The sequence below is a fragment of the Brachionichthys hirsutus genome, chromosome 10, assembly GCF_040956055.1.
Source record: "Brachionichthys hirsutus isolate HB-005 chromosome 10, CSIRO-AGI_Bhir_v1, whole genome shotgun sequence".
NCBI lineage: Eukaryota > Metazoa > Chordata > Actinopteri > Lophiiformes > Brachionichthyidae > Brachionichthys > Brachionichthys hirsutus.
The window spans coordinates 13708515-13733375 of NC_090906.1; the positions used below are offsets into that span (position 1 = coordinate 13708515).

The 24861-nt window shown below is 51.3% G+C and overlaps 1 protein-coding gene across 1 annotated transcript in view; it reads right to left on the reverse strand.

Moving 5' to 3' along the window:
- Positions 1-24861, reverse strand: part of LOC137900763 (zinc finger and BTB domain-containing protein 16-A-like) — a 50477-nt gene that overhangs the window by 16487 nt on the left and 9129 nt on the right. Inside the window, 1 exon segment of the mRNA XM_068744899.1 lies at positions 16925-17011. Within this exon segment, the coding sequence (XP_068601000.1) occupies positions 16925-17011 (87 nt within the window).

Here is a 24861-nt window from a genome sequence, read left to right on the forward strand (position 1 = left end):
TTCCATCCTCTTCTTACTTCCATTCATAGTTTTTTTGGGGACTGGACATCCCCCCCCCCCTTACAACCTTTACCCCCCGTCCTGCATTGGAATCTCAGGTCTCTTTCTTCTGACCGGCCATCTGGACAGTCGGGGTGGACAATAAAGGGGGACTCATTAGTCACAGGGTCTTAGGTCCTCCGCCCCCCCCCCCCCCCACACACACACACACGACAGGATAAGGTGTTTCTTTCCTACTTTCCTCGACAGCCTGGGAAGAGGGCAAGCGAAGGGCTGAGGGTTTAGGGCCGTTCGGGCGGGGGGGGGTTAAATGCGCCATCAGCAGGCCACAAGGAAGCGGTGACATCACAACACAATCACCTGAATTCACCGTCAGATCAGGAATGTTTTCGATGCATTTTACAGCCAGAGTTGGTGTTCATCGCTGAGGCAGAAATCGTGACTCAAAGGCCTCTCCAGCCTCCCTGCTGGCCGGACATCAAACGTTCCTGCAGGAGAGCTCAGCGAAAGATCGGCAGCACCGACCACGACAAAACGCCCATCAGTGAGATGATGCTGGGAGCCGTGCGTCAGTACTGCCTCTGGCCAGCAGGGGGGGCTCCTCTATCTCAGCACCAGCCCTGGTTCCCACTGGAGAACCAGAGCAACAGGAAAAGGGAGAAGTCCCCACATGACCTTCCAGTCCACTGGTATGGCGTCCACAGGGGGGGGGGGGGGGGGCTGCAGCTGAAAGGGACTAAGAGTAAAACGATTCATTCAATGAAGGCATCGTGAAATAGGTTAAAATGGTTTACATGCATCAAAGACCAAAGACCCGGGCCACAGAGGGATGTGATCAAAGAACAAACTGCAGAACCGATTTGGTTCAAATTCATTTGTTCAAAACCAGAAAACCAGCAAAAACAAAAACTTCAAGCCGACGTCTGTTCACTCCTCGCTTTTCAAACGGGATTTGTTTTTAGGTTTCTTTTTTTCTTTGGGGGGGGGGGGGGGGGGGGTACTATTTTTTGCTTTGAATGAATACTGTATTTACTTGTTTAGCGTGTATTACAGCAGTGGGGGGGGGCATGCTGTCATTCCTAAAGCACCAACAGCACGGCTCATTAGTCCGGTTCTCATAGCAGCAGCGTCGCAGGTTGTTGGGGGGGGGGGGGGCTGACAATCAGAGCAGCATGGCGGCAGCCAGCCTTTCTCCTTTACCTCCTGGAGCAGAAAGATTCTGTGATGAGCTCTTCATTTGCTCCTGAGCATCATTAAGAACCATTAAGGATCTTAATGGAAGACGTGTTGTCCTCCCACAGCATCGTCCTCAGACCTCCCTGTCTCCAGGGACCAACCCTGCAAATTACAGCACGGCGTCAAAAGCTCCTATAAATCCACACTTTTCTTTGGGGGGGGGGGGGGGGGGGTGCTCCCAGCTCGACCCCAATGCCTCCTAAATGAGCCGGCTGACAGGAACAAGCATTTCTGACGCTACACGTGCGACTGGGCAGCGTTCGGTAGGTCGGACCACAGCGGGACGATTCACAGGCAGGATCCCGTCTCCAGAGGCAACGCAGCCCCCCCCCCCCACTGCTGTAATAAAAAAAATAATCCCGACACAAACTCTGAAAAAGGATTGGAGGACCAAAACTGGCACAATTACAAATAAATATAAATGGGGGAAAAAAACTAAAATCAAAAAAATATATACATAAATAAATAATAAAGTTAATATAAATACAAAAATATAAAACAAGATTAAAATGTTTTTAATATATGTGGAAATAAATACGAAAATAAATATGTAAATATAATTAAATATCAATCAATCAATAAAAGCTCTGCTCTTTTATGATTTTTTTTCCTGTGCGGAGCCTGTTTCATTTCATTTCATTGCATCACCGTGTGAAATGACAATAAAGTGCTATTCTATTCTATTCTATTCTATTCTATTCTAAACATGCAGCAAATTGTGCCCGTTTTGGTCCTCCATACTTCAGTTGCATATGTGACAGAAAAGTGTGACGTTTAAAAGCCTCCTTCCTCCTTCCCTGCCCTGTTTAAGAGTCCTGGCCTTTCACCTGACCTCAGGCCTGAGCCGGGGCAGTGTGTGTGTGTGTGTGTGTGTGTGGGGGGGGGGGTTAAAGTGTAATCTCAGTCCTGTGACCACAAAGGCTTGGCCCCCGAGGGCCAAGGACCAGCCACATATTCCGAATTGCAATGCTATCCCTCTGCAAACCCTCCGGACCGTCTCCAGCTCCGCGCCGGCGCCGGGGGCCGAGCGCCACTCCCAGACGCTTCCAGGGGAAACGGCCGCTTTGAAGGCGTCAGAGCATCCTGCTGCGTCAGTCTGTGATCTGTAATCGCCACACATCACCGTTGCAGCTGACGCATGTCTGCAGCCGTTCAGAGATCCGGCTGCAGGGGTGCTGCTAATCGCATGCAGCTGGCATGCAGCTGGCATGCAGCGCGCATGCAGCGCGCATGCTCCATTATCAAACCTTCACAACGCCTTTAGACAGCGCCGGCGCCTCTTTATATTTAAACTGAAAGAATTTGCGCCTTTTTTTTGTAAAGGAGCAACTTCAGAAGACAGAGAGAAATGGTTGAATTGACTCCTCCCCCATTTTCCCAGGGTGAAGACCACAGGGAGAAAAGGGGGGGGGGGCGTGACACCGCTCTCCTGGTGTTGCGACTGTACAAAAGGAAGCCGCTCTGCAGCGGAGGTGACCCCTGACCTCTAAAGCCGCAGAAAGGCTTAGGGTCCTTGGTGGCCCCGGAGCTGACCAATCAATCACCTCCCCGAGCCTGCCGGTCAGCCGGACTGTAAGGGGACACCGCCGTTTGGACGGCTGGACCCCCCCAGAAACATTCCTGAGGAGCAGGCTTAAACTAAACCGGTGAGGCGTCAGGATTCTTTAAAACGAAATAAAAACATCCTCAACTTCATCCTCAACCCTCATTTTGACAAAAGGTTTGCATTAAAGGTCGTTTTCTGCTCCCCGTTTAAAAAACAACTATTTGAATCGGAGACTAAAGAGAACGTCGCAGAATGAACTCGGGAACAATAAGAACTCAAACGTCAATGCTTCTGTCTGCAAGAGTCCAACCTTCAACCAGCAGTTTACATCCCCTTCATCGACCTTATTCCAGATAAAAGGGGAACATCTTCGGCTAGTTGGACTATTTCGGTTAGCTCCCCGCTACCTTGGATAGAAAGAACGCATGACGACTGAAACAAATGTCACGCTTAGAAACAGACCTGAGCAGAGATCTTTCTGGTATTTTTACTGACGCTAAAACAACAACAACAACAACAAGACGTGTGATTCTCCCACGAAATGACAACGAAGGAGCCGCGCCGAGGTCAGCGCTGGCCCAACAGCTTCCTGCTTCCTGAACGCCTCTCTGCCGCCGCCGGGCTCATTTGAGCCGAAGAAATACATAATTAAATGGGAAATCAACTTTCAAGAGAACATTTACATATTAAAGTCAAGAGCGCGGGAGAGAGGGGGGCAGGGCCGGAAATCAGTGGGGGGGGGGGGGGGGGGGACATCATCCGAGGCCGACAGCAGGTTAACTGGCTTAATGCTCTGAAGCCGTTTCATCCTCACGGTTCACATCCAGCGTCTCGTCCGGGTCCTCCCGTCGTGTGAAAGACAGCAGCGCTCATTTTGTAGGTGAGATGAGATGAGATGAGATGAGATGAGGTGAGATGAGATGAGATGAGATGAGAGGCGTGGATCTTAGTGTAGAGTAACCACAGAGTAATCTCAAGTGTCAGCGCCTGTCTGCTCGTTAGAAACACTTTGATTAGAGACACTGATGAGATATTCACGCCTGATGGAGGCGGCCCGGGAGCCGCTTGGGCCTCGTCACATCCCTCAGAGAGCACGGACCTCCCCCAAGCAGCTCGCTCCCCTCCTCACTTGATCCGGATCAAAAGGTTCTACATTGTTCTTGGTATCTTTATACACCAACATGAAAGGATTTTTTTTTCTATCCATAAATGGTTTTAATGTAATATTTTTTTCTGACCTCATTCTGGGTCCAATCCAGATGAAATCCGGTGGTGAGATAGACCCCCCCCCCCCCCCCTACATGACTGTGTCAAATTCCATAAACATCGATTAATAATCAACCGAGCTATTGAGGAACACATTTTGAAGCTCCATTGACTGCAATGTTAGCAAAAATGTCAAAGTGATCCAGAATCCAGAATCCCTTCTGGATCATCACCAGAATTTAGTCAGCTGTTCCTGGTAACAGTCCCAATATTTCAATAATTTTATTGAGGAAATCTTTGTTTACGTTGCAGTAAGAAGCACTTTAACCCCCGTCTGCCCGGGGACAGGTCACTACACCCGCACGGCCTTTAATACGGGACGGAAATTCTGAATAAGTGGATCAATCAATAAATAAATAAACAGCAGCGAGGATCAAAGCATTCTGGGACAGAGAAGGGCGTGTCCGAATGGATCGCACACAAATGTGTAGATATTCTTATTTGATGATTGGATTTTCTCAAAGATTATAGAGCACTTATATTGTATATACTTCTAAGAAAATATAATAAAAAGAAATACTGACAATTGAGAGATGGCTTGAGAGCCAAAAAAGACAAAACCGCAACCAAACAAAAAGACCCACATAACAGAAACAACAACATCATCCAGCCACCGAAGCATGCAGTCGGCAGGCCGACTGGTCGCTAGGCAACCCATACAACCCGTAATACAACCCATACAACCCGCAATATGTATTGCAGTGATACTGCCCTGTATATGTGATACTGCAATACATATTCCTAACCAACTGGACGAATGGGCCCCAAAAGTTGCCAGATAAGTTAAGGGAGGCCTGCAATGAAGGCCTGAGCCAGATAAAGCCCAGGCCGGATCCAGCGGGCTCCCAGTGTATCGGTAAGCTTCTAACCAACAGGGTAAGGTCAAAAGAGCTTCTTTAAATGTGGGGATTGTAGTTAGAGAAGGGCGACCACCACGGACAAGGTATTAAAAATATCTGACCAATCACTGTGAAGAGGAGGGCAAAGCCAGAAGGGGGGAACAAGGTGAGCAGCAGAATGCTGGCCCCTGCAAGACGAGCCTCGGGGTAATAAATATGGTGCAACACGCCACGCTGGATAAGACTGTGCTGAGCACCCTAACCCCCCCCCCAGGTATTGCCTCACCCACGTCCCCCCCAAACAGGGCTTTATAGAGTTCAGCAATTCTGGAGGTAAAAGATGAATTTGATTATACGAGTGGAATAAGCTGCAAATATATAAATAAATGTCCTTCAGGAAGTGAAGTGAATATGATCAATGAATACAGAAGATCAATGAAATGCTTCATGTCTAACCCCCCCTACTAAAAGAGAGAGGGGAAACACGGCAAGCCACCAAAGGAGCAAAGACTGAGAAAACCCAAACATTACTTCAACCCGGGCCCGGATCCAGAGCAGCAGACTCACCCCAGAGCGACCCTGAATCGGTCAGGACACGTCCCACACTATCGCTTCAACCCGGGCCCGGATCCAGAGCAGCAGACTCACCCCAGAGCGACCCTGAATCAGTCAGGACACGTCCCACACTATCGCTCAACCCGGGCCCGGATCCAGAGCAGCAGACTCACCCCAGAGCGACCCTGAATCAGTCAGGACACGTCCCACACTATCGGTTCGACCGGGCCCGGATCCAGAGCAGCAGACTCACCCCAGAGCGACCCTGAATCGGTCAGGACACGTCCCACACTATCGCTTCAACCCGGGCCCGGATCCAGAGCAGCAGACTCACCCCAGAGCGACCCTGAATCAATCAGGACACGTCCCACACTATCGCTTCAACCCGGGCCCGGATCCAGAGCAGCAGACTCACCCCAGAGCGACCCTGAATCAATCAGGACACGTCCCACACTATCGCTCAACCCGGGCCCGGATCCAGAGCAGCAGACTCACCCCAGAGCGACCCTGAATCAATCAGGACACGTCCCACACTATCGCTCAACCCGGGCCCGGATCCAGAGCAGCAGACTCACCCCAGAGCGACCCTGAATCAATCAGGACACGTCCCACACTATCGCTTCAACCCGGGCCCGGATCCAGAGCAGCAGACTCACCCCAGAGCGACCCTGAACCAGTCAGGACACGTCCCACACTATCGCTCAACCCGGGCCCGGATCCAGAGCAGCAGACTCACCCCAGAGCGACCCTGAACCAATCAGGACACGTCCCACACTATCGCTTCAACCCGGGCCCGGATCCAGAGCAGCAGACTCACCCCAGAGCGACCCTGAATCGGTCAGGACACGTCCCACACTATCGCTCAACCCGGGCCCGGATCCAGAGCAGCAGACTCACCCCAGAGCGACCCTGAATCAGTCAGGACACGTCCCACACTATCGGTTCGACCCGGGCCCGGATCCAGAGCAGCAGACTCACCCCAGAGCGACCCTGAACCAGTCAGGACACGTCCCACACTATCGCTCAACCCGGGCCCGGATCCAGAGCAGCAGACTCACCCCAGAGCGACCCTGAATCGGTCAGGACACGTCCCACACTATCGGTTCGACCGGGCCCGGATCCAGAGCAGCAGACTCACCCCAGAGCGACCCTGAATCAATCAGGACACGTCCCACACTATCACTTCAACCCGGGCCCGGATCCAGAGCAGCAGACTCACCCCAGAGCGACCCTGAATCAATCAGGACACGTCCCACACTATCGCTTCAACCCGGGCCCGGATCCAGAGCAGCAGACTCACCCCAGAGCGACCCTGAATCAATCAGGACACGTCCCACACTATCGCTTCAACCCGGGCCCGGATCCAGAGCAGCAGACTCACCCCAGAGCGACCCTGAATCAATCAGGACACGTCCCACACTATCGCTTCAACCCGGGCCCGGATCCAGAGCAGCAGACTCACCCCAGAGCGACCCTGAATCAATCAGGACACGTCCCACACTATCGCTTCAACCCGGGCCCGGATCCAGAGCAGCAGACTCACCCCAGAGCGACCCTGAATCAATCAGGACACGTCCCACACTATCGCTTCAACCCGGGCCCGGATCCAGAGCAGCAGACTCACCCCAGAGCAACCCTGAATCAATCAGGACACGTCCCACACTATCGCTTCAACCCGGGCCCGGATCCAGAGCAGCAGACTCACCCCAGAGAGACCCTGAATCAATCAGGAAACGTCCCACACTATCGCTTCAACCCGGGCTTATCTCGCGACACTTGCGTGCGCTTTTTGAGGCCAGTTGCGAGGGGGTTGACCAGGTGGCATCTATCAAAACAATCTACTCTCAGGGGAAATCTACTATTAACTGATAAGACTCTGCCTTCTGTGGCGTGTAATGGCTCCCACTTGAGTTTCTTTACGGCGTATTGTCCTATATATACAAAAAAAAAGGCCACCTCCGACCCAGATCCAATTCAATGGCCGCTCTCCAGAGCAGCTGTTTGCAGCCGCCTGACAATCTGCCGTTTCTTCCCTGCGAACCACTGGAACAAACGCAAACTACAACTAAAGTCCACGGGCGTGGCAAGTGGTCGTAAACAAACGATACACAACGTGGAATTTACTTCAGAGGAATCAAATCATCTCGTCGCCTGGAAGCGGAGATCGAACAGATTGATTAGCCGGGCCTAAACGTCGCATCTGAACGCCTACCTGCTGTCTTCTGACGAGAACCTACCTTTGGTTACAACGCTACGCTCGGCAGCCTTCAGATGAGGGACCCCCCCCCCCCCCCCAGTCTTCCTCTTCAGCCGGTTCTACGGGAAGGCTGCCAAAACGAACTGTCAGAGATTGACGGGGGTTAAGCTTCCATAATCAATATGACACCGCTAAGTGCCCTTTGATTGAGCTGCACGCCGTGTAAAAGGACCTTTCTGCTCTTGCCACTAAGACATGCAGCATTTGTCCAAAATGAAACTGCCTTCTGAATGTCATTGCCACGGGTACATTAACGTTTATAGGAGCCCGAGAGACAGGCCATTCGCACGAGCGCGGCTTTAAGGCTGCCGCCGGACACACGGGGTGGAATGGTTTGCGTACGGCTGCACAGTGTCAGGGATTCTATTCCTTCGCTTGTACCACCAGGAGCCGGTGGTGTCAAAGGCGGCGACAGCTAAATTTGCCGGTGTGAAACCCCGTGTCACTAGGCAACTGGATCCGATGGCTCCTTTGTTTGGGGTGAAAGGTTGGAAGCATTCTCACTAATCTCCTTGCTTCACAGTTAAGGAACACAGGAGAGCTGCTCGAAGCTCTTCCCGCTCTCAAACAACAACAAGAAAAAGAAAAGGCTTGAAGACTCCGCTATTGTCCCTCGTCCTTGTCCTGGCTCGCCCCCTTCCTCTCCCTCCACGCTAATCGAAAGGTATTTGCACTGTAAATGAAAAGGGACCCAGCGCTTTGCTGTTTTAACACCGGCACACTCTCCTAAGATGTCCACAAACAGCCCCGATCTAATTACAGAGAGAGATTTACTTCCAATAACAGGGAGGACAGAAGGACCCCGGCTATTGCTGACGTGAGGCCAGTGTCCCACGTCTGGGTGAATCCCTTTATGCTCAAAGTCCTCGTCTTGCCAAGGTTGAAATGCGACGGGATGTAAGTGGGGAAAAGCATCAATTTTTATTCCCCAAATGGCAAAAGGCCTTCGTCGGTTTCCGCTGTTCTCTCTCCCGTGCCTTATCTCGCCTTTGATGGTTTCATTTTTTTAACCAAGCAGATCTCGACCAAAGCTGCCCTGTATATGCAACTTGTGGGGAGGTGGTAAGAAAAGCGGCGTCCAGGGGAGCCGAGATTGTCCGACTTGCTGGGGCCGCTTTGTGACGTACAGCTGAGACACATCCTCTGGGTCGCGACAGGGAGGAAGAGGATGGTGGATATTGGCTAGCCAGATTTGCAGCGTGTCCTGCTGACTTTCTTTTTATGGCCTGTGAATGGCCGAGCCCTGTGGGAGTCTATAATCCCCCCGACCAAACACCTTCAACCAACCTTCCCTTATTGGACTCTCTGGATGTGTGGATGCTGTCCCTGGTTCACAATGACCCGTCCATGTGGGGATTCTCTCAAAGCCGGAATGTTGCACCACAAATAAAATCCCAATTTGCTCCGAGATCCCACCCACCTACTCCTAGGAACACTACCTCTCTCCTTACTCCTAGGAACACTACCTCCCTCCTTACTCCTAGGAACACTACCTCCCTCCTTACTCCTAGGAACACTACCTCTCTCCTTACTCCTAGGAACACTACCTCCTTCCTTACTCCTAGGAACACTACCTCCCTCCTTACTCCTAGGAACACTACCTCCCTCCTTACTCCTAGGAACACTACCTCCCTCCTTACTCCTAGGAACACTACCTCTCTCCTTGCTCCTAGGAACACTACCTCCCCTCCCTCCTTGCTCCTAGGAACACTACCTCTCTCCTTGCTCCTAGCAACACTACCTCCCTCCTTGCTCCTAGGAACACTACCTCCCCTCCCTCCTTGCTCCTAGCAACACTACCTCCCTCCTTGCTCCTAGGAACACTACCTCCCCTCCCTCCTTGCTCCTAGCAACACTACCTCCCTCCTTGCTCCTAGGAACACTACCTCCCTCCTTGCTCATAGGAACACTCCCTCCCTCCTTGCTCATAGGAACACTCCCTCCCTCCTTGCTCATAGGAACACTCCCTCCCTCCTTGCTCCTAGGAACACTACCTCCCTCCTTGCTCATAGGAACACTCCCTCCCTCCTTACTCCTAGGAACACTACCTCCCTCCTTACTCCTAGGAACACTACCTCCCTCCTTACTCCTAGGATCACTACCTCCCTCCTTACTCCTAGGAACACTACCTCCCTCCTTACTCCTAGGAACATTACCTCCCTCCTTACTCCTAGGAACGCTACCTCCCTCCTTACTCCTAGGAACATTACCTCCCTCCTTACTCCTAGGAACACTACCTGCCTCCTTACTCCTAGGAACACTACCTCCCCTCCCTCCTTGCTCCTAGCAACACTACCTCCCTCCTTGCTCCTAGCAACACTACCTCCCTCCTTACTCCTAGGAACACTACCTCCCTCCTTGCTCCTAGGAACACTACCTCCCTCCTTGCTCCTAGCAACACTACCTCCCTCCTTACTCCTAGGAACACTACCTCCCTCCTTGCTCCTAGGAACGCTACCTCCCTCCTTGCTCCTAGGAACACTACCTCCCTCCTTACTCCTGGGAACACTACCTGCCTCCTTACTCCTAGGAACACTACCTCCCCTCCCTCCTTGCTCCTAGCAACACTACCTCCCTCCTTGCTCCTAGCAACACTACCTCCCTCCTTACTCCTAGGAACACTACCTCCCTCCTTGCTCCTAGGAACACTACCTCCCTCCTTGCTCCTAGCAACACTACCTCCCTCCTTACTCCTAGGAACACTACCTCCCTCCTTGCTCCTAGGAACGCTACCTCCCTCCTTGCTCCTAGGAACGCTACCTCCCTCCTTGCTCCTAGGAACACTACCTGCCTCCTTACTCCTAGGAACACTACCTCCCCTCCCTCCTTGCTCCTAGCAACACTACCTCCCTCCTTGCTCCTAGCAACACTACCTCCCTCCTTACTCCTAGGAACACTACCTCCCTCCTTACTCCTAGGAACACTACCTCCCTCCTTGCTCCTAGGAACACTACCTCCCTCCTTACTCCTAGGAACACTACCTCCCTCCTTGCTCCTAGGAACGCTACCTCCCTCCTTGCTCCTAGGAACACTACCTCCCTCCTTACTCCTGGGAACACTACCTCCCTCCTTGCTCCTAGGAACGCTACCTCCCTCCTTGCTCCTAGGAACACTACCTCCCTCCTTACTCCTGGGAACGCTACCTCCCTCCTTGCTCCTAGGAACACTACCTCCCTCCTTACTCCTGGGAACACTACCTCCCTCCTTACTCCTAGGAACACTACCTCCCTCCTTGCTCCTAGGAACACTACCTCCCTCCTTAATCCTAAAAACACTGCCTCCCTCCTTGACATGCTGTTGTCTCATGGTTACCAGCAGCGATCCTCAAAGCGGCTGTGCCCACCATGACACTAAGCCCCGGACTGAGGCCCGACAGTGCAGGGGCCCAGTTGGGTATTTCTCAATGAATGAAGCTGGGTGTGTGTGTGTGTGTGTGTGTGGGTGGGGGGGGGGGGGGGGTGGAGCGGTGCCAACTCTCATTCAGTCAGTTTATCTCATTTGTGAACAAACTCTTTTCACATTCTATGGCGGTTGTTGTCCCCACCGAACCCGCATCCATCAGCCGAGCGGAGGATCGTCCTCTGCCTGGAAAAACTCATTTAGATCTTATCTGGGGGGGACATTTGTTTGGTGAGGGAGTGGGGGGGGATGGCGGGAGGAGTAACTGTAGTCTAGCTAGTGCCGCTTGATTTAATTTAGCCGCCGATAGTCTCTTTGACCACTTCTTTCTCCTCTTACTTTGGAAGGTAAGTGAGAGAGAGTGAGAGATGGAGGAAGGCGAAGAGGATGAGGTAACGACAGGGCTCGGCAGCAACTTGTTGAATACAGGCCTGAACTGTCGCCTTCGAGGCCTTACAGAGCCTTAAAAGTGGCGTCTACATCTGGAGCGGCGATGAGAGGACCTCACCTCTGTGCGGCACCGAATGGGGCGCGTTGATGCAAGCTGCATGACGAGCGCTAGCCCAGTGCTAATCAGCCCACCCAACGAAAACGCTCCAGAAAGGCCCGTCTGTATTGTAACAGCATAGCTGCGTGTGGACTCTGTTCACCGGGTCCAGGGCCTTGTGGAGCCGCCTGCCCGGGCTGAGGGAATATTTGCTTTGCTTATTGCCGCGCTAATGCTCACTGACAACTTAATAACACCACAATTAACTAAATGCTAAACAGATGCCAGCGCCAGCCTAATGTGATTGAGACAATCGGCACTTTTGACGTGACCCCTGTGCTGCTCTGCCGCCGGCCTAATTTGCTTGAGTGACACGACTGTGTGTGTTTGCCGTCGAGGCCACCGCCGCGAACAAGGAAGAAAGCGCGGAGAAACCCAACGAGACTAAACGGGGCTTATTTCTTTACTGTTGCCGGCTTGCCGCTCCCCCTCTTTTGCCATTTCTGTCTTCTGTATCCTCCCTCCCTTTCTGCCACTCTCTCTTCGGCCAAACTATTTCTGCCTTGAGAAAAGAAAGTGTTTACTCTGCAGCAGAGGCCTGCTGGCGTCACGCTGCGTTCCCACTGGCGAAGCCCACTATTGCCACGCCATGGTTTGCATATTTTCCCTGTAAGACTTCAAGAAAAAAAAAGGACTGAGGGAGATAAAGAGAGAAATAAGGGGAGAAGAGAAAGAGAGCACCTCCCCCCGTTCCTATTATGCATGGAAATGGGGAGGAATAATGTATCAACAGGAACAAGACGTTCTTCGGAGGCCTCTGAACTCCAAACTCATTTCTGCACAGGTCCCTCTCGTTTAAACAGAGTCGCAGCTCGAGTCTGGTGGCGGCTGCAAACAACAAAAGATGCACGAGTCGACGACTGCTAAGATTTGCATTCCTGCAAGAGCCGTAAATTGCACCAACCCATCGTGGTGAAAACCTTTTTTTTATCTGTGCTAAAAACAAACATAATAAGCATGTGACTTTTTGTTTGCGAGTCGTCCTCTCTTTGCACAGTCTGAGTTGGGTTTTTCTGCAGCAAGCTGTAGTTTAATGGAGTGGAATGCGAGCGCGGCGGTTTTTTGCCAATGAAACGCAGCGGCTATAAATCATGGCTGGGACCAAAACAATCTAATAAACAATGAGATGAACACGGCTCAGCGATAAAGACGAAAAATCAGCAGCTCTGAGCTCGGGACCGAGCTGGCCGGCAAAACAGTTCCATGACGGGATCGTATGGACAGAATCCACATAAGCTCCAGATTTACACTCATAAAATAACAGTTTGCAGCCGTGATGCGCAAAATATATTCAGGATTAGACAGGAACCATCTTACTTTTTCAAACAGATCTAAATGTATTCGTTTATAGTCAGGCAGGTGCATCGTGATGCATGGTGCATGATAGGTGCACGTCTAATGTCCATAATCTGATTTGTCTCATTTCAGTACTAAAGCACCGCACCTCTCACCGTCGACGCCACGAAGCACATTGCTGCCATTCAATGGAAAGAACAAACAAAACTCATCAATACTAAATCAGGTCCAAGTATACACTGAAAAGGTTCGTCAGTAAAAGGTCCGACCTGTTAGTTCCCTGAGGATAATAAGGAGAGCGGAGATACTTCGCACATTTCCTTTCGCATTATTAGATTTATTTTTGACCAATAAATCCCTTTGAAGGAGAAAAAGCGCAGCTCACATAAAAAAAAAAAAAATACGGCTGGCACGTGAAGCATTTGGATCGCAAGCCAGTATCACATCAGGAGAAATTGCTTTAAACTTTAATTACTGCATTCTTAATATTTCTGCCAATCGTCTAGATCAGGGGTCGGCAACCTGCGGCTCTTTCATCCTTCTGTTGCGGCTCCATAAATCCATACCTTCCATGCAGTGCAGAATATATTTTTCACGTTTCCCTAGAATCCAGCCTCTCTTTTTTCCTGATGAAAGAAGAGACTTTAATCTTTCGTTTGGTAGGTTCGGTGTTTACGTAGACATAGTTCCCAATATTCTGTTGGTTCTGAAAAACTGCTCGAAATGAGGGTAAACGGCTGGCATTGAGTGTTAAAATATTATTTTATTTTATTTTTAATTTTTTTAAATGTAATTCCAAATTATTATGGTAATCTTGTAACATTAAAGTAAAACGTTTTAAATATTTTTGTCACTCAAAATGTGCGACACCCAGACTGATCCAGCACAGACATCATGATTTATTGAGCTTTCGATCCCTGGCAGGGAAAAGATGGATAAATCAAAGAAAAGTTTACTTTCTGAAGAAAACAGAAAGTTTACTGCGACGTGAGCAGATTTATTTCCTCACACTTTCATTTTGGACGAACTTGTGTTGATGACGGAACACGAGAGCAGACACCATTTAAGTTTTTTTTATTTCTTAAATACAAGGAAGACAAATAAATATAATGCGGTTCATCTTCTGCGACTTCGCTGAGTGTTAATTATTGTTTAATGCAATTTCAGATTTTATTTTTGCACTTGAACGCGCCTTGAAACGGAGCAAGGACGAAGGCGCGGTCGGAGGAACTGTGAAATACGCGCGAGTCGCTATTAATAACTTCTTATGTGTTCAACCTCGTAGGTTGATCATTAAAATTAAATTCGTTATTTCTAAAAGCTATCATGTTTATTTGTTAAGCGTTTGTTTTATAGAGCTCTTATTCTCTGTGTAAAAAGAGGCTTTTATTTTGTAGGAGCATAAACGTCACGTCCCTTTTGGGTTTTGTTTCTTCCTGTTGATACATGTAGCCGCTGCCGTTCCGCTGTGCTAAGCTATCCAATAAAGCAGCATGAGAGGCTAAAGACAGCACGAGTAGAATATTTGTTCTTCTGCACTCCAAGCGGCTCTTTCCTCGACCTGCACGCCTTAACACTATTAACAGGAAAACGTTTACTGTACAACATATTTGTACACGTATCATAATTGAAAAAACAAAATAAAGATGACTACATTACAGATTTCACTTATTGCGCGTTATTTTTAGAGCGTAAACCCCGCGGAAAATGAGGGACTACTGTAAACATCAACCAAGTGTCTTTTTTTCGGAGTTCAAAATGTTTTTGTTACATGCAAAAATAAAATTCTGTGTTCATTGATTTCATAAATGCAACCGACTATAGTTTTCTTATACATATTATTTTTTTACACATGCAGCAGTAGCCTCGTTTCAAATGTTAAAATGGTTTTGTGGCTCTGGGCGTCCAAATGGCTCTGTGAGTATTGGAGGTTGGACCCCTGAGACGCTCATACTTTATGCACCTCAGCATTTGAGAAAAGTGCCGGAGGAAAAATATAAATAAATTATAAAAAAATAAAAATAAAGCTTCAGTGCAGTTTAAAACCATTATTAGCACTTCCTGTTAATAACCTGAGCGTCGAATTGTTCTGTAAAAAAAGAACCTGTTAGAACCCAGATAAAAGAGGAACTCTCGGTGCATCCAGTACAAAACAACATGAGAGCCCTCCTGCAAGCCGAAAAGGCCCGGGCACCAGGTCCAGGTCCAGGACCCCAGACACCAGGGCCAGGACCCCGGATACCAGGGCCAGGACCCCAGACACCAGGGCCAGGACCCCGGATACCAGGTCCAGGACCCCAGACACCAGGGCCAGGACCCCGGATACCAGGTCCAGGACCCCGGACGGCAGTTCCAGGACCCCGGATGGAAGGCTTCAAGTCCTGAACACAGACAGTCCAGGATTTGAATACTGCCCAAAAAGGGGATGTTTCTGATAGACCCAAATTTCCTTGGCATCGTAACCAGGGCCCTCCCACTGCCCCGCCCCATCCCTAATCCACACGCAAAAGAGCTCGACCGTTAGGAATGACGACAGCGCCAGACAGGAATGCCTCAATGGCCTCGGAACAATCCCATGGCTTTGAATAAACGTTTTACATACAGTCGGAGGGCTGTGGAGTAACACGGGGAGGCGTGCGCTGCGGCGAGGGCTGGCTTTGATGGCCAACAGTAACCCCATGTTCACACACACACACGGATCTATGGGTACAGTGCAGTACAATACTCTACTATGGTAAATCTAAGGGCTTACATCATTAAAGGAAAGGAGGCTAACCTGCTTGATGGCACACGGTTAGCGTTAGCGTTAGCCTGAGGCGGTCAGACTGATACACGGTCGTGTCCTCAAAGCGAGTTGCTCAAAGTAACGTTCATAGCCGGCGAGCTCGCCGCCCGGTTCGTGCAGCACAGCGAGGGAAACGCGCGCCGCTCGCTTCATTTCACAAGCAACCGAAGTTCTCCGGTCCAGATCTGGTGATGTCATAATGCATGGAGTAGGGGGCGGGGCCACACGCCCCCCCCCCCATGCCTATATTTAGAACGCTGCTTTCCGCTGTTATGGCAGCTGGATCATTAGCCTCATTTAACCCTTCTTTATCCCCATCCCAGTGATTGGTTGAGGGCATGCCCCTCAGGAGTAACCACACCCCCTCACCCTCTCAGATGTGTGTGCCTGTTGGGGGGGCTAAAGGTCAGGGCTGATGATGAAGGACAAAACAAGATGATGATAATGATGACGATGATGTGCGGCTATTCTGGGAGCTTGTCTCTGGCTTGAATGCCGTTGGCGGGAGAGGGCGGGGCTTCACGCATCATCACAGAACGCCGTTTCATAAGATGCATCTTCTAAAGCGTCTCAATCGGGCCGACTATTATTTACCGCATTCCCTTTGCCTTTATTTTGGCCCAAACAGCCAGCCAGCCCGACCGTCCAATCAGCAGCTCAGGCCAGGCTCTAATATTCAGGCGTCTTTCTGCCGTTTCCGGGGCAACCGAACAGATAGAAACGCCGCCAGGACACAAACAGGAAGCTTCAGGACAGCGTCGTCACGTTTCTTCCAATCCTTTCCCCTCAAATGAAAGAGTTCATCACCAGCAGAATGCTGGGCCCCTGCACACCTGCTGGGGGGGCGGGGGGGGGGCGGTTATATCTCCCTATCTTGGCACCCGCATCGCCCTCCTCTGGTAAACAACACTGGCCTGCCAAGTTTTCCCTGTTTGTTGATTACTGTTGTGTCGGTCTCGATTTAGGGACTAATCCAAGATGATGTGATCTGTCTATTCGTCAATCCGGAGTGGGGGGGGGGGGCTGGCTGAACCGCGGCTCACGTGGACCATGTGCTGCAGACCGATCGGGACGTGAACCGGGAGGGGCCCGACGCTAACACGTTTGTCTTGTGCACATTTAGCCGTTAGCTAGCCCCGCCTGCGTCTTCCCGCTGGTGTCATGACGGTGCATCCGCTCGTGCGCGTTGCGTTCCTACCGGTGTGGATCTGCCGGTGAGCCTCCAGGGATTCCTCCGTTTGGAACTGCGCCCCACATTGGTCGCACACGATGGCCTTGTCACCGGCTGCATGGACACAAAGAGCAAAGCAGCAGCGCAGTTAGCACACAGTCGCTAATATGCGGGTCGCTGCCGGCTCCCGGGACAAACGACTTCAGGTGGGTTCAGTCCTCATCGTCTCGCTTCCTCCCGGCGGCCGGCTGTCGCTTGTGTTGCGCGACGGTGTGATCAGGTGTGCGCTGAAGCTCCGGCAGCTCCTTCATGAACACGCATGATCTGTGAGAGCCGGACTGACACCCATGCACCCGGGGGGGGGCAGGTCAGTTCTGCACAGCACAGACGCACATTTAACATCTGCACACGGTGGTTCCCGGGTCAATGGCGTTCCCGGGTCACAGCGCTTCCAGGGAAAGATGGAGAAAACAGGAAGCAAAAAAAATGAAGCGAACGGCGGCGACATGAAGGAGCGGCTTGCGCCGGAGCGAGCCCGAGAGAAAGCAGAACCGACAGACGGATCGTGGCGCTGCCCGTTGGATGCTGATGCAACAAGTTACGCAAAAGGCGATCCGCTGCACAAGCGAGTGTCACAAGACCAGCAAGCCGCCGCCAATGGCGCAGGAGAGCGCTGGCCCTTTAAAAAAAATGGGTTGTATATTCAAGAGGTGCACTTTGTGTTGCGAGCGCACGGCGTGCTGGCGTCACATGCACAGATATTTACATTTAGCAAGATTTAAAGTATGTTCTACGAGCTTTCTGATTAGATTCAGGGCTGAACTGTTTTTTTTAATCGACAGAAATCAGTTGGAAAAAAATAGAAATGAGAAAAGCACAGCGTCCCCCTCCTAACCGGATCTACTCCGTCCACACAGTGATCTGGATCAGCACCAGAAGGTTCTACATCGTTCTTGGTATCTTTATACACCAACCATGAAAAGTTAAACTGAATCAGAGTTGATGTGAATTTTTAGCAGAATTTTTAAACAATAAACGGAGTTTTAATGTTAAAATGTAATACTTTGAAATTCGCTCGTTCTTCAAGATCCGTCCAGAACCTTTTGCAAACAGACAGACCAACCAGCCGACGCAGGCGAAATCATGACCTCCTCTGTGGAGCTAATCATTTACTGCTCTTAACTGTTGTGTGACCCCCCCGGTAACCTCCAGCTGGCCCTGAAGGGCCCCTCGGCAGCCAGAAAAAAGGTGATTATAGGTGTGCTGTGTGTTCCAAAGCAAAATAAATTTTAAAATGAATTTAAGAAAACCTCCAGAAGCTAATCTGGTTAAAGAAATGTTCAGACAACAATTAAGAAAAAAAAAAATCAAGTGATTAGAGGCAAATGAGACGAAACGCAGGCGTGGTTACCGGACATTAACGACCATGCCCCCCCGACAGCAGAGCGACACCACGCCCATTCTTCTGGGAGGCCAAGAGGTGTGTGCTAAATGGGCCAGGGGTAGGGTTTTAGTGGGGGGCATGCCCCTGCATGCGGCACGGGGATATAAATTGTCAGGAAATGCCTTGCTTCAAGGAGATCGCACTTGTGAGGGGTCACCGTGGAGTAGGGGGGTGGGAAGAGGTGGGGGCCGAGGATCACCGGGGCGCACACAGCGCGGCAGCCACCCAGCCAGACGCTCTAGGTTGTCGGCTAAAGCGCTAGCAGGGGGGGGGGGCTCTGCCTGGTAACAGCCATTTGCACTGCCAAATTAAAGTGATAAATCTTCAAGAGCCTTTGATTGCAAGAGGGCGGGACTCGTTCGCCCCGGGAAGACGGGACAGGAGAGACAATCAGGCGGCGTCGGACGCTGCTCTGTGACCCGAGCCTGCCTAAAAAGCCAATCGACAGGAAACAGGAAACAGGAAACAGGAAACATCGGACTGAATCATGCAGAGGAAATAGAAACGAACTATCGCACAATAAAAAACAGAAAACAAACGTGACCGCCGCTGGAGGCGGGAACCTCGTGGTCGGCGCCATAACCAGCCCTTAGCGGCCTCAATAGATGTTGCACAACCCGATGCGGAATTACAGTGCGTGTGTGTGTGCGTGTGTGTGTGTGCGTGCACGGACAGAAGGTGATCCGGTGCCGCACGCCTCCGAAGCCGCTTCCCTTTTCACTTCCCTCTCTGGAATATTGCTCAACCGTTGTTGCGGTTTCACAGCGTCGCTCATTTATTTCATAAAGGGTCGTAAAAGAGAACAAGGCAGACGGGGGGGGGGGGGGGGGGTCCTGAATGCACCGTAAACCCGACGGGTCGCCACGCGGCCTTTATTCCGGCCGGGGTCGAGGACACGAGATGGCCCCGTTTGGTTTGGGACGTTCTCCAGCGGTTCCTCAACGTTCGCTCCAACCGACTTCCGTTCACAGGTCGGGCCGATACGCTACGCTTAGTGACAGCCGCGGCCCCCACGGGGGGGCGGAGTCGAAACAGAATCCTTCATCAAAGACAATGGCAGAATCAAACATCAGAGCTACGACACAGAAAGTAGGGCACCGTGCCGATAGGAGAGCTCAGCGCTTCATAGTGCACGGGGGGGCGGGGCTTCGTTTCATTGCATTGATCTTCACATTGTGACATCACATCCCGTGACCTATGAAACATGCTAAACGACACAAAGGCTAAATACGACATTCAGAAAACAGACGAAGTTTGAGCCGAGACTTTCTGCAGCTCAGCCGTTACCCCCCCCCCCCCCCCACACAACAGAACAAAGCACCCTCCGTTGGTGCAATCCCATTGGTTCAGACATCAGCAGCATTTGAGCTGAGCAAAGTTGAAATGAATGTATTTGTATTTAGAACCGTTGGCTCCGCCCCCGCCTGTGGTCGATGGATGCAGCCGCCTCGAACTTCAGCAGCCCGAACAAAATGGCACGATTCCAACGCTTCATTGTAAACAAAGGCCTGTAATCCAGAATAATCCCGTTCAATCTGAGAATAAACTCGTTCTTATTCCGCTCTGTGGGAAAACAATGCAGCTCAAACGTCCCGTCTGAAACGTCCCGTCTGAAACGTCCCGTCTGAAACGTCCCGTCTGAAAGGTCCCGTCTGAAAGGTCCCGTCTGAAACGTCCCGTCTGAAACGTCCCGTCTGAAACGTCCCGTCTGAAAGGTCCCGTCTGAAAGGTCCCGTCTGAAACGTCCCGTCTGAAAGGTCCCATCTGAAAGGTCCCGTCTGAAAGGTCCCGTCTGAAACGTCCCATCTGAAACGTCCCGTCTGAAAGGTCCCTTCTGAAACGTCCCGTCTGAAACGTCCCATCTGAAACGTCCCTTCTGAAACGTCCCGTCTGAAAGGTCCCGTCTGAAACGTCCGGGTCGGATCGTCTTGTTGCTGCGCTGGCTGGGGGGGGGGGGGGGGGGGTAATTACAGTAGGTCTGTAGATGCCCATCCAATATCACACCCGGTGGTTTTAACAGTGTAAACAGGGCAAGAAAGAGCGAGCGAGGGAATGTGCACGTGTGAATGTGCACGTGTGTGTTTGCGTGTGACAGAGGGAGGCAGCCTGACAAGTCCAGTCACCAACAAAAACACAGCCTGGCTGTTCACTGCGCCGCCATAGAGGCTTACATAAGACACACACTCCGCGATCGGGTGCGTCAGCTTCATCTTCACCAGAAGAAAAACAAAAAGACATTCGGGTTCTAGAAAGTCTTTATTCCAACGTCTGAGGACGAATCTGTCTCAGACAAATGGACATTGGTACGTTCATGGGAACACCGAGTACACCGAGTACACCGAGTACAGACATACCGGCTCCTGCACCACCAAGGCCCAGAGAGGACTGGCCACTCGCCAGGCTGCCTCCAAATAAAGCAAATAAATATTCACGCAGACGAGCCCAAAGTGAGTTTACATGAAGGCGAGTAATTAGAGACGTCGGGGGACAGGTGAGTCTCAACGGGGGCCAGGAGGTCTGAGACGAGACACACGCACACGCGCACACGCACACGCACACGCACACACACCTCCTCCTCAGATTATTTAATCTGCTCTCACCAACACATCTGTTATTACAATTCAATTAGCTTTGAAGTGATAAATACAATCAGATTATGATTAGCGAGCGTTAGCGTAGCGTGGGACTCTTCAGCAATTACGGATAACAAATCTGATCAATTTGAATTTCGTATTTTCTTTCACAAATTTTTTGTGGATTTTATTTTGCCGTTTTGGCTGGAAGATTTTACCGTCGTGAGATTACAGGTGAGTTTGAACCGGATTATTTAACGAACGTCGTTGAATGCCTTTTGGAGATCGTCCGAAAGCTGAAGCTAATTAAAATAATTAATAACTAATTAGAGAGCTTTTGTTTGCGCTGCTGTCATACTGGAAGGGTTGAGTTGTGCAAGCACACACACACCTACAGACACACACACACCTACAGAGACACACACACACCTACAGACACACACACACCTACAGACACACACACACACAGCAATTACCCCGCTGTTTGTCAGACACTGGCCAAGTGTTTCGAAACACCCCCTTGCTCCTAGCCCCCCCTCCACCCTGCGGAGGTGAAAGGTGCCATGAGTTTGCAGCTTTGCTTTTTAACCCCTCCGCTTTCAAAACGAGAAGAGAAAATGAGGCTTTGACATGCATCCTGCAGGCCAGACACACACACAGGGCCTCTGACGGCCCTGTGTGTGTGTGTCTGTGTGTGTGTGTGTGTGTTGGGGAAGCACCCGGGGCTCTCCTGGTGTGAACAGCAGGAAGTCAGCCGGGCTGCTCGGAAGTGCCAGAGCAAACCGTGTCCCACAAGCGCCGGGGGGTCCGGTAGTGATAGATCCCGGTTGGACCGGGGCGGGTGGACGTCTGATGAAACGCTGACCCGAGCGGCCCCGCATGGTCGGAGCCGCTCGGGAGAGGCGTTGAGGAGTCGAACCCATTGCTGGGGCGTCGTGTTGATTTGTAGCTCGGAAGACTTTGTTGCCTCGAAATAATCGGAGGCGATAATGGAAAACGCAACCCGGGCCGCCTGCAACAACGCAACCCGGACTGTCTGCGATAGGCTGAGACAACGCAACCCGGGACGTCTGCAACAACGCAACCCGGGCCGTCTGCGACAACGCAACCCGGGCCGTCTGCGACAACGCAACCCGGACTGTCTGCGATAGGCTGAGACAACGCAACCCCGTGACGTCTGCAACAACGCAACCCGGACTGTCTGCGATAGGCTGAGACAACGCAACCCGTGACGTCTGCGACAACGCAACCCGGGCCGTCTGCGACAACGCAACCCGGACTGTCTGCGATAGGCTGATACAACGCAACCCGTGACGTCTGCAACAACGCAACCCGGACTGTCTGCGATAGGCTGAGACAACGCAACCCGTGACGTCTGCAACAACGCAACCCGGGCCGTCTGCGACAACGCAACCCGGACTGTCTGCGATAGGCTGAGACAACGCAACCCGTGACGTCTGCAACAACGCAACCCGGACTGTCTGCGATAGGCTGAGACAACGCAACCCGTGACGTCTGCGACAACGCAACCCGGGCCGTCTGCGACAACGCAACCCGGACTGTCTGCGATAGGCTGAGACAACGCAACCCGTGACATCTGCAACAACGCAACCCGGACTGTCTGCGATAGGCTGAGACAACGCAACCCGTGACGTCTGCGACAACGCAACCCGGGCCGTCTGCAACAACGCAACCCGGGACGTCTGCAACAACGCAACCCGGGACGTCTGCGGTGGGCTGAGACAACGCAACCCGGGACGTCTGCGACAACGCAACCCGGGCAGTCTGCGACAACGCAACCCGGACTGTCTGCGATAGGCTGAGACAACGCAACCCGTGACGTCTGCGACAACGCAACCCGGCCGTCTGCGACAACGCAACCCGGACGTCTGCGGTGGGCTGAGACAACGCAACCCGGACGTCTGAGACAACGCAACCCGGGTCATCAGGTTTGATCCCTATCAGTGTGAGTGAGTGGTCGTCTCTGGGCGGCCCCGCCTTACGCTAGCATTCATAGTGAACCCGGCTGGGAGAGACTCCAACAACTCCTGAGTCCGGAGAAGCGAACAACGGCTGCAGACGAGACGATGGCGTCGGTTCAAACTGGACGCAGCGTTTTTGTGTTCAGGCTCATCGCAGCAGACTTGCAGTCTGAGCCGCTCGGCCAGTTTCCTGCAGTAACTCGCCTCCTCTCGGAGACGAGTGGATCCACAGTCGGCTCGCGTGCGGCGAGGAACGGAAACCTGCCCCCCCCTCCCCCTAAAAGTCCCTTGATCTGCTTTTCAGCTCCACGACATTCTGCAACTCCGCCGTCATCTTGTCGCCTGTTCTCTGCAAAGCGAAAGCTCGCTGGAATGTGAATGAATGCCGCGGCGCCTCCCGTGACATCCGACTCCATCCGACTGCATCCAACACCAACTGAACTATGACGCCCTTCCATCCTTTGACCTTTCTGCCATGTGAATATTAGAAATAAAGCATGCTAGCGGCGCCTCAAGGCGGCGCTGCTCAGTTAAACCTTAACTCGTCAGGAGACTGAAGGTTAAAGCCAAAACGCATTTCAGCCAGAATTGGACTAATCAGGGAAAAGTCTCCACAATAAAAGTCACCTAAAAACACTGAGGACCTGTCGCCATTTCTGCCACCACCTAACTCCCCCGGCGTGAGCCAATTTGTTAATTGTAAAAAATGAAATGAGAGAATTCCACCCAGACGCTGGGATCCAATCATTTCAGCTCAGCCTTCTTTTAATGTGGAGCTACAAGAAAGAGAAAACGAAGCTTTATCAGGTTGATTGAAAGGTTTCAATCATTTCTGGAGATAATTCAGCTTCAGCTCGACTTTACATGTGCAGGAAACGTCCAATAAGCCAAACGGCTCGGATTCCAGCGTCTTCCTGGGACTCCTGCGCGGAGCCGAACCGATACTGTCGAGGCGATGACGGCTCCTGGCCGGCAGCCAAAAGTAGGGAAGTGTGCGAGTGTAGCGGGAGGAGGGGGGGGGGGGGGCAGCTGAGGGGAAAATAGGCCAAATGGGGACTGCTGTACGGCCCCCAAAGGGTTCATCCGTCCTCCAGTCGGATAATGTGTTTAAAACCGAATCCAGAATTCTGTTCACGCAGGATTTAAACTTTATTAGGTTCGGTTCAACTTTATTGTCATTACACAAAAACAAGGTAACGAAATGCAGTTTAAACCAAAAGTGCAATTAATCGAGAGAAATGTGCAAAAATCTGACAGATATTTGGTGCCATGAACATTCTATAAAGCTTCCAGACATAATATACAGATTTAAATTTAATTAGATACACAGATTAACGTGCATGAACATGTCCTGGTGACATAAAATAAATGGTGTTGGGGAGGACGATGCAAAGGACAGGGTGAAGTGGAGAACATTGGTTTTGCGGTGGCGACCCAAGACAGTCCAGTAGTTATAGATAGGGTGATAGCAGATTAAGGTGGTATTAACATACTATACATATTAAGTACTATTTTACAGATGGGTGAGAGACATGCCGGAGGGCAAGAGAGCAAACAGTCTCTGGACAGGTGTCCTCTGCGCTTCCTCTGGATGTCCTCCGTGACTGGAAGAGGACCTGTTTTCACCAGCTGCTGGAGCATCTTGAGTCCCATCCCAGAAGTGTCAGGACGCTCTCAATCACAAAGCAGTAGAAGTTCACGCGTATGGCAGGACGGCACGAAAAGACGCACAAATACCCTGAAAGACACGTTTGTTGTGAAGTAACAGAATCTGAGACGTCCTCCAGAAAGTCTGGACCGAAGAGCTTCTCCCGCCGACCGGTCGGACTATTGCTCCGTTGCTTGTTTTTAACAGAACAACAGACTATCCATCCTTTTGCTTTTATGTCGCACCTCCAAGTGGAGCTAGCAATAAAAGCGACCGTCGCGTGTCCCCGCCTCCTTCCAGATGGCTTTGGGGGGCTT